This window comes from Camelus ferus, chromosome 1 (genome assembly GCF_009834535.1).
Source record: "Camelus ferus isolate YT-003-E chromosome 1, BCGSAC_Cfer_1.0, whole genome shotgun sequence".
NCBI lineage: Eukaryota > Metazoa > Chordata > Mammalia > Artiodactyla > Camelidae > Camelus > Camelus ferus.
The window spans coordinates 29,549,527-29,560,664 of record NC_045696.1 but is presented as its reverse complement, the minus strand read 5'-3'; the positions used below and the strand labels follow the sequence as shown (position 1 = coordinate 29,560,664).

General features: G+C 30.9%; 1 protein-coding gene across 2 annotated transcripts in view; it reads left to right on the top strand.

Moving 5' to 3' along the window:
- Nucleotides 1-11,138, top strand: part of GBE1 (1,4-alpha-glucan branching enzyme 1) — a 243,324-nt gene that overhangs the window by 158,681 nt on the left and 73,505 nt on the right. For both annotated transcript variants that reach the window (XM_032477376.1, XM_032477382.1), the window contains 2 exons: nucleotides 6,608-6,723; nucleotides 8,863-8,990. In XM_032477376.1, coding sequence (XP_032333267.1) covers nucleotides 6,608-6,723; nucleotides 8,863-8,990 — 244 coding nt within the window. The remainder of the gene's footprint in view (nucleotides 1-6,607; nucleotides 6,724-8,862; nucleotides 8,991-11,138) is intronic.

Below are 11,138 nucleotides of genomic sequence, written 5' to 3'. Positions count from 1 at the left end.
ATTTATCATATAAAGGTACAATATGCTATCCTTTCCTACTTATTTCCTAGAGAATACCCGAGTAGACTTATAGATAATACAAACAGAGGTAATTTTCATTCAATATTTAATAAGCTAGCTACAATTTAGGCCTTAAGGGAAAGAAAATTCATAATTGTATTAATGAATATAGATAAGCAGAGCTCAGTAGATATAATATGATTAAATAGTAAATTTAAATGAAATAAAGTTGTGCAGGTTGAAATCCAAAAAGTAATGTGATATAGAAAAGAAAACTTCAAAGTCATATTTTATAATAAAAACCTATATTCTGAAATTCATATTATTATAGATTTTTAGTAGCTGAATTAACAATTTATCTCATTAGAGTTGTGTGTTACTTGCTACCGAATTTTATCTGAAATTAATATATACAGTAGCCTCAATATAATTCTGTGTCTAAAAACCCAGATACGTTTTATTGTAGATGATACTATGTTGTATTAGATACGAATAATCACTTTTTGATCTTTTAAATTTTTTTCAATACCAATTGACTGACAAAGCTTAATTTCTGTTGACAAATTAAAAAGCAAAAATATAGCATTTTCCCTTTATTGGTTAATTTAATTAAAGTTAAATTGATAGATGAAGTTTTTTTTTACTTAAAAAAAATAGATTAGATATTACCTGCTTTTCAATGATGACATTTTAAAATATCTTCCTTAAAAAATGTTATTTTCATTGTGATTTAAGATTCTTGTATTTGATATGCTATACCTTTTCTACATAAGAAAAAAAAATCTCAGTGTATGTTCTTTGTTCAAGATCAGTCTGCTGCCTCAGTTGAAATATCCAGATCAAAACATGTAATTTTTGCTTTCAGATTTTATAATGTACTATTTAATAGCCATTTTGGCTTCAAAGACTGTGGATAGCTAAGAGGAATATATAGTCTTTCTTTGTATTTTTGATATTTAGCCACTGCTTAATCATGTCTCCTATTTATTAGTATACAATATTAGTAGGGTTAGTAACGTCCAGTGAACTGAGTTGCTGATTTTGAAAATCCTAGAAGTTATTCAGGACTACAAATAAACACAACGTTAGGCAAATAGTTTTGAATTACAAAACTTTATCTAATAAATGTTGTTACATGAGATTATACTTGCTTCCCAAGAAAATTTAACTATGTTTTATTTCATTACAAAGTTCATTGGCAAAATGTGAGACACTCAACAGTTTTTGATTTCTGGGATATTTCCTAAAAACCTTAATATTGGAATTATCTGTGTGTGACAAAATTTCCTTAATAAATCCTCATTACTTGATTACAGGTTGAATATTTCAGACATCCAAACCAATTAGAATCCTGATTATTCTGATTGCCAGAAATCCTTAAATGTATATATTATCCATGGATGTATTCAGTTTCTGTATCAGACATCTGTGATTTAAACATTTTTAGTGGTTTATGATTCACAGGAAAGTTAGCTGCATTTCATAAACTTTTTCTGGATATTAGGGATTTTGCTTTTGCCTCATAAAAATATGTGAGTAAGCTAATCAGTCGATCTTAGGCAGTATGGATGACATAGTATTTACTTCCAATTTATGTGTTAATTAGTTTAGAATATAAAGCTCATAACTAAAATAGGTTACTTCTCAAACACATTCAAGCTGGCCACTAAGGTATATATTTTTTAGCATTACCTTCTAAAAGTTAGCATCCGACTCCTCCAGTTGTTTGGAAACTAGGCTGCTTTGTGGTTTCTAAGGATAGACTTTAAAAGCCTCTTGTCAGTGGAATAATCTTAGTGAAAGCCCCACCTTGCTTGCTGACGCACCCCAGAGTAAAACTGTGCTCTTAAATTCTGCTCTATATTTTTATGAGACACTAATCAACTAGATATATCAACTGTGTTATGGGCTGTCTGATGACATTTTGAAGTCGAAAAAGTAAATTGCCTTTTTTATTGTACCCTTTGCTAGACATTTTCCTAGTTTGACTCAAGGCAAACCATTCAATTGAGATGATTCACTTCATTTATTACTACAGAGCACATTGAGTGTTATTTGTAATTCAGTCATAATTTAGAATACATCATAAGCCTTCTCAGCCCCCTCAAAGAAGGAAAAATGGAATTTATGGGTGCTGAGTTTGAAAATTATGACAGTAGAAATAGTAATAGACATCTTTGAGAAATCTATATTTTCACTGGTATATATTCCTTAAGCTTGTTCTGGTGTTCTAATCAAGAGGCAAATCTTAGATTCAGTGAACTAGTTCATCCATTTATAAGCTTAATAATTTCATTGTCCACATGACTGCTGAATGGTACAGAACAGAGTGCTTCAGCTGGAGATCCTTTATGTTTAGATTTTTAGCATAAGATTATATAGTAAGATTCCACCATCCCCCAATACATTTGCTGAGAACTGAGTCACTAATGAGCTTCTCTGGTGCACAACATTTCACAAGTGTGACAGTTTATTGCCAGAGGAGTTAAATGCGACTCCATCAGGAGAGGAGGACTCTAGGAAGCTTACTCCTAGAACCCAGACTTTGCCCCATGTGCCCTTTCCTTTGCTGATTTTGCTTTTTGTCCTTTTACTGTATGTAATAAACTCTATGCTAAGTCCTGTAAGTCTTTCCAGTGACTCACTGAACCTGGAGGTGATCTGGAGGACCCTTGGCACAGCTTTCCTCTTGTAATTTTAAGTTCATTGACCTGGGGTAAATATATTTATATAATAATCAAATACGTTGTCAACATTAAGTTGGATGTTTACATAGTGTAAGAAAAAGAAAAAAAGAAAGCTGCATCTTCTCTCTAATGACAGTGTTAACCCTCCATGGCCTACTATTTTTCAACTTTATGAGTTCTGGATTGTGTCCATGTACAAGTACTCATGTGTATAGTCTGGTTATTTATAGGCTCAGACCTCAGTCTTACTGGTTCTCTGTCTTGTTTGGTCTCAAAGCCCTGATTTTGTGACTTGAATGCAAGCCATCTGTGTTTTAAAATTAGTTTCATCAGTACACTGAGTTTACAATGAGTGAATCAGTCTGTCTTAGATTTATCATGCTAAGATGGTAAGAGACACAAAATTTGGACTACAGAAATACTGGGAACATTATTTTGAGACTGTCTTTCCCCCTGTTTCCTGCACTGGTAGTTTATTTTTTTTCTTAAACAAAGGTTAATTATTTATAAAATATTATCCTTATAAGTTTATTTTTTTACTTAACTCCTTTTAATAATCTAGTTTTAGAAGATATGTATAACCAATGAAATAATACTTTTAACTTTTACCTTCCATTTGCTGTTTCTAACTTTAAAATTTTAGATCTGATTTTTTTTTTCCTGAATGTAGTTCTTAATATTTTGTTAAAAATAAAACATTCAGTGGTAGAGTGTGTGCTTAACATGCACAAGGTCCTGGGTTCAATCCCCAGTACCTCCATTAAAATAAATAAATAAATAAATAAATAAATAAATAAATAACCTAATTACCTCCTCTCCCTCCAAAAAATAAAATAAAATAAGAATAAATTATTAAAAATAAATTTTAAAATTACAGATTTTATTTCTTTACTATTTTAATTCTAGATTGTTTGCTCTCCTGTAAAATTTTGTGTACAGTTGACCCTTGAACAACTTGGAGTTTAGGTGCACCTACCCCTGCACAATTGAAACCCACATCCTGCTATCTCTGCCTCAAAAGCAAAGAAACGGATGAATAACTCACCCAAGGGCAGGAAGCTGAAACATTTTGGATAGAATCAGGACTCAAACCCTAGTTATTTTGATTCCATATATTTGTGATCTCTAAGTAAACACAAACTTTCCCCCACACTTATTTAAAGATATGTAAAATAAAAATACAGATACTATATTTACTGAAAAATAAAATCCATGTATTAGTGGACCTACTCAGTTCACACCCATTTTATTCAAAGGTCAGCTGTATCTTCTGTCTCTATAGACAACACATCTATTTTATATTTTATTAATGATTCATAAAATATAATAAAATAAATTATTTTGGAAGCACTACAAATATGATTTACTTCTATCAGTTTAATCTAGTGGTGATTTATTAAAGAATTGTTTATGTTGTTTACACTTTATGTTAAGAGCATTTTAGAGTCCAAAGAATAGAATTTAATGTTTTTTAAACCCAGTTGAACTTTTTAATTATATGCTCCATTTTCATTAATGTTTCTTTTCTGATTATCAAAAGAAATTCTTTTTCTGTTGATTCATACTGATAGTCTATCTACTCACATAGTTACAGCCAATTATGTTAAATGCAGTGTTGTAACTTCTTTTGGTCAGGAAGGAAATAGATTCAGTACTGCAGTAACTGGAATCAGTGGGACATTTAGTAACTCTTCCCTTAATCAACTCTGTGATATTGGGCAATACTTTCTTTTCAGTTATTAAATTCACATCACCTCCTTTTTTGCTTTTTATCGAATTGTAGCATCAGTAGCTTTTTTTCTCTTTTCTTTTATCTTTGTAGATATTAGGACACAGTTTTCACATTTGAACTTGTGTCTACCTGGAAAACAATCAGTTCGTGACATTTATGTCTGGGAGGAACCAGAAAGTATGTGTTCCATCTACAGAAATTGAAAAATTTCAAGTACAGTTGTCCCTCAGTATCTGCAGGTGATTTGTTCCAGTAGCCCCACTGTATGCCAGATCCACAGGTGCTCAAGTTCTTTATATAAAACAGCATAGTGTGGTGAATTTGGTGGGCCCTCTGTATCCAGGGATGCAAAATCTGAGAATATAGAGGGTTGACTGTATATTTATTGAAAAAAAATTCTTGTATAAGTGGACCTGTGTGGTTCGAACCCATGTTGTTGAAGAGTCAACTGTCCTGTGCAAGCTAAACAGAACAGTGGTGTCTGTCAGCCAGGGCCAGTTTGTGATCTGTGGTTTATATATTTCTATCTTTACACGTCTACCCCCAAGATATTTAGTATTTAAACACATTTTGTTCCTGCTTGGGAGTATTTTGGGCAATAAACAACTTTCATTTTACCTTTCAGAAATAAAATATACATTACCAATCAAATAGACAAGTTAGAAAAATGTATCTTTTTAAAAATATTGTTTACCAAAGATTTTTGATGAGCAAATTTATTCCTGTCTTCATTCTGAAATACCCATATTGAAACCTTGTTAAAAAAAAAAAAGTATAGACGTGCTTTTTGCAGTGAACCCAAAACTGCTCTAAAAAAATAAAATTTGTTAATTTAAAAAAATTTCAAAAAAGTATAGATATTAGAAATCCCCTTACAAAATGGAGTGATTTTGATCTTGTAGAATGCCTCTTTGTATTCATTTCTTTTTGTTAAACAGAATATTTTGTCTTTAAATCCTAAGTGAATATGCCTTAATGGCAACATTAGCAAATTCTACCTTCATCTTGGCTTGGACCCAACAATCTAGAACCTCTTGGCTCCCTTTCTTGTCTGCTTGATTGCTTGGATATCTGTTTTTTCATTTCTTTTTTTAGCTTTCAGTAACTCTTCAAAACTCAAAGTAACTTTACTTAAAGCAGTTAATTACTAACAACACTCATCTTTCCCCAAGGTTTCGATTTATAATTCTGAAGCCGATTGTGATGACTTAATCTCCACTTATGTCAGATTGCTTTAATGTATGGAAGGTTAAAAAAAAAATACATAAATTTCAAATGGGTTAAAGAATTGTGTACACTATTACTGCTTTGTCATTAAACTAAATGAGGTATTAAAGTCTTAAAACCACAGTTATAATGAGATAGAGAACTCAACCATAACTGTATGACCAAAGAAAATACTAACTGATGATGCCCTCTTTTCAATTGTCCAAAATAGTCTTGTTGCGTGTGGTGTTTTTAATTGAGTTATAATAGTTCTTTGTTTTCTTTCTGTTTTTATGGATAAGGACTTTTTAACTTGTAGAACTTTTTACTTTATTAAACATGTATTTTTTTTTTTAGTAATTAGATCTCTTTTTTTTTTACCCTCACAAAACAATAGTCTACTCAATGTTATATTGCTTATTTTATAGTTGATTTTAAATGTATTTTTTTCTTTTACTTTTTATTCTGAACTATATCTGTTTGAAATTGTAGAATAAGAAAATATTTTCAGGCGAGAAACACTAAAGGCTGAGGGTAGTTTTCTACTGATAATGAAATTATGTTTCCTAAAAGGTGAAACTATGTCACTGGTTATATTACATGAAAAATCTTGAAAATTCAGAGATAAGTAACAGATTTTTTTTTTGATAAACACTACTATGTAGTAATCAGTGTATGTTTGTTGAGGATAGAGCATTGAACAAGAAACAGAGTTACACATTTTTTTCTTAGTTTTTCCCAGATTCTGAGTAATTTTGAGGCTAAAGAAATTTAATAAGTTTTCCTTTTAGAATGAATTTTATCAAACAAATGAGGTGAATGTTAGCAATTTTCTGGGTTTTTATATGATATATTTCTTTGTACATCATGATTCCTAAGATAGAGATTTTGATTTAATTAACACTCTTAGCAAAGGGTATATAACAATTAAGGAAAACACTATACACATTGTGCTTAAATATATATTTCTCTAATATTTTAGCTGGGAAGTTTTAAGATTCCTTCTGTCAAACATAAGGTGGTGGTTGGAAGAATATAGCTTTGATGGATTTCGTTTTGATGGTGTTACATCCATGCTCTATCATCACCATGGAATAGGTAGGTAACCTGATATACTATGGATATGATTATATTGACTGATTATAATTATTTTATTTTACTTTTTACTGGAAGATTACAACCATGTTTGGGATTCAGTTACATGGCTCCAATAAACATTATTGTTAGGTTGATTTTAATTAGTTCCATTGTTTGTCTTTTCTCTAGTCACTTTTGATTCGTTTTTGGCAAGAGATTGGGTGTAAATACATTTTATAAGTAAATAAAAGATAATTTTATTTGAAATATATCTGCTTTATAATATGCTATCTTTAGTATGTAGCATTCTTTTAAGATGTTGTTTAAGGATACCATTTATTGCAGCACCCTGAGAATGGGAACATGACAACATTTGTAATGAAAAATAAGTAACAAAAATAATAAATGAGAACATTTGGTAATGTATGGGTTCCTTTTCATAGTAAACACTGAAGAAAATATGTATGTTTTAAATATAGATGTGCTCAGTTAAATGTAAATTGACTTATAATTAAAAATATAGATCAGAGATCTGCAGTTTAAAACCCGTACAAAGAAGTGGAATCACAGAATCCTAATCCTTCAATAGATAACATGGAGAACAATTATCATATTTTAATGGTCAAATATTTCACCAGTAACAAGCAATCTAAAAAGGGATTTTAGACTATAAATCTTAAAAAGTGGCTGCCAAGGAAAGATGCTAAATTCAAAGTGTTCTGTTATCTGCTCTTCATTGTGATGCTGTCCCCATGAAATGTTCTTAGGGAAGAAATTCAATCTATAAAACATAACAGATTTCATTGATATCCTCCACTTGGGAGAGAAACTGATTTAAGGGATAAAAATGGCAAGCATGATAAAATTCAAGAAAGATCCTCTCCTAGGATGAAGCACCTACATGTCCCTGCAGAACCTCCCTCTGCTGAAAGCTAGATGTTTGCCAAGGAATAGTGGAGTTGGGGAGATGAACTGAAGTCCAGGGATATGGGATATGCTTTTTATGGGTAGAGAGCTCAAGAAATGATAAAGAAAAATATTGTGAGTTACTTACCATGTTTTCCTTGTCTGACATGAGAGGGGAAAAAAAGAAAGAAAGAAGCCACTGAAACTGCATAGCAAAAGAACAACAACAAAAAAATACCAGGAAAAAAACCCCACAATTAATATAGAGCATTTAACTTATAAAATTCAATGATAAAGAGAAATTCATCAGGTAACATCTAAGAAGAAAAAGCAATTTATCTGCACGGATGCAAAAAAAAAATTGTTGGGTTCATACTACTCTATTGTTACGGCAATGTCTACAAAATTCTTAAGGAAACAAAGTGTGATTTGAGAATGTGACGGTTGAATTACCATTGAGGGATAAATCTGAAAGAACTTGAGGAATAAAACTTCCATAATTGTACTTGAAAATATCTTTCAGTGATGGAATCCAGCAAACTGGAAAAAAAAAAGGTCAAAATAAAAAACTTAAGATATAGGAAATCAAGGGGGAAAGGCAGGCATTGAGCACTAGTTAGGCTTAATTAAAAATAAGAATAAACAACTGAAGGAATAGAAAGTAAATAGTATAACCCCAATAAGAAAAATACACTATAAGCAATCAGAATTAGGAGGTGGGGGAAGAGGAGGTAGAAGGCAGTAGGGGGATGTTAAACTGTCCTTGTCATCATAGAAAATCCATATTGCATAAATTGGAGCCATATTTAAATAATATAAATATTATGTCTCAATTTTATGAAGGTTTTCATGTTTGCTTTCCTTCAGAGTTATGTACTATTAGCTAACTAACATCTCTTAATGTAACAAAAAAGAAGTATCTAAAGTTTGAAATTTATAAATCTCTGATATCACTTTATTTTTCTGCTGTAAAATTCAGTTCAAATTAAATTAAAATTTTAAATCTCAGTGTTTTTGTTTGCTCTTGTAAAACAAAAATTGAATTGCAGGATTGTCTGAACTTTGAATGTTGATTTGGAGTACTTTCCTCAATTAAATCATATAGTTGCTGATAAGATTACGTGGTAGGGAGACTCATTACACTTTGCCATGATAACAAAACTGATATCAGCCAACTAATTGGTGGAGGCATTTGTGCTGACTTAAGACTTACATGTTAATATAATGCATCCATATTGATTTTCTGTTCTCTAGGTCAAAATTTTTCGGGTGGTTACCATGAATATTTTGGACTACAAGTAGATGAAGATGCCTTGACTTATCTCATGTTGGCAAATCATCTGGTTCACATACTGTATCCAGATTCTATAACAATAGCTGAGGTAAAGCCATAATGATCTCTACCCTCTGACCCCTGTTTAATATAGAACATTTTGTCAGCATACAGTATTTGAACAATCTCTATGTTGTTGGTAATTACACAAATGAAATTATACCCTGACTGTAGTGCAGCTACCTTGTATGGGTGGCACGTTGTTTAGAATTCACTGCTTTCCTATTAGGAGATAGTGTACACTAATTACTTGTCATTATTGCATTGTTAAAAGGGAAAATGCCAGTGGTTAGAAAGTAAAATATCCTAATCAGTGGACAGGTCCTTTCGCCATGAGACCTTCAGCACAGAAAAGAATTGAATATTAATACGCATCTGTCTATTTATTTATTAATTTTTTCTTTTCTGGTTGAATCATTAGAGATGGCATGGATCATTGCCTGCGAGCTTCTCTGAAACCTCTCTTGTTCTGATGCGATTACCTTTCTTGTTTAAGTTATTGCTCTCGGATTGCCAAATGTTCACTAGTTATTCATGATTACTGAAGGTTCATGATTAACTGTCCCAAAGCTGCACTGTAATGATATAATTTCGTATATGCATAATTGACAATTCCCTTCTTGGTGATAAATGTGATAAATTAAGAAGTTTGTTAAATGGTTATGCTAATTTAGATTTAGTACTAAAATCCCTCTGGTTTTCTGAGTCCTCTAACTAGGAGTTATTATTAAAATTAAATTTAGTGTGTTAAAACCGTCCTATACAAAGTGTAGTGGTTGGCATATATAAATAGCAAGACTGTTGTTAAAAGAGTCAGAATTAATGTGTATTTTCACATTGTTGGCATTTAGTTCACTGGAATGAAATGCAGGAATGACACCCTCCTTCTTGTAGTATTTATTATTTGTATACCCTTTTTTTCTATCCATCATTTCTCAAAAGCCCAAAATCTCACACTAGGTGATACGATTTCCTGGTTTATCTCTGGATAGAGAACAGTTACTTGCTGTAGGTCTTTTGCCTTCTAAGTATCTTCCAGGAATACAGCAATGGATCCTAAGTTCCTGGAATGAATTTTTAATAAGAATTAAAAAAAACAATTATAATACCATTTTGATACCCTGTATTGTTTCACATTCTCTACCTACTTACATTTGGTCATAACTTATAAGTCTTTCTAATACTTGTGCTAATACTTTATGTGCTGAATGTTTTTTACTGTCAATCAGAGTATATTTTAAACTTGCATTGTGTCTTCTGTGTATTTTAATTTTATCTATCAAACATCAAAAAAGTTAGTTTATTGATATGTATTTATGGCAGTTTGAAGCAGTGATATTACATATGACAAATTATTACAAACAATTAATGACAGCACAAATCAAAAGTGGGTACCAAAGAAAAAAAAGCAATTATTTAATACATGAAACTTAAAATTGTTACATTGATCTTTCCGTTCATTTCAAGTAAAATAGTTTCATCATCTAGGGAGTTCTTGTCTGATTATCAGTGTTTCTACCAATGAAACTTTGAGACTTTAGTCTACTTTATATTACTTGGTTTTAGATTTTTTTTTAAACAAGATGTGTCTTCAATTTATTCTACTTAAATTGAAAACTACTTCAATTTCAATATATCACTTTTCTGTCTTGTGGAAGACTCTTCAAAATGTGGAATTGATCCTCATGAACTTTTTTTTTTTAAGAAAGGAGTGTGGTGTAACGAATAAGTAATGCAATGTTGTATGAAATCCTGTAGTAGAAATTTTAATTTATTTATAATGACAATTATTAACAATAAAGCTTTTTTTTCTAGAACATATCTACCATTCCATATGATTATACTTGCTGTATTAGTTAAAACTATTTTTGACTGAGACTTTTTCCTTCTCTGGAATAGTCATAAGTGACCTTTAGATATTAAAGAATTAAAACTATTTTTATCTTCATCTGAAACATATATGATCATTTTAATATGTTAGTGTCAGCGTCTTTATATTTAAAGTATATTTATTTTAGTTACCTTTATATTTACTTTTTTTTTCCTTATAAGAGTTTAAAAAGATAGTCATTAACTCTCCACTCTCAAAGGAGATGTACAAATATCTCATATGCATTAACAGAGCAGCCTTCTAGGATTCAGATTTTTGAGTTAAGACCAATTGGTGTCCAAATATTTTTCATAGCAGATTCCATTT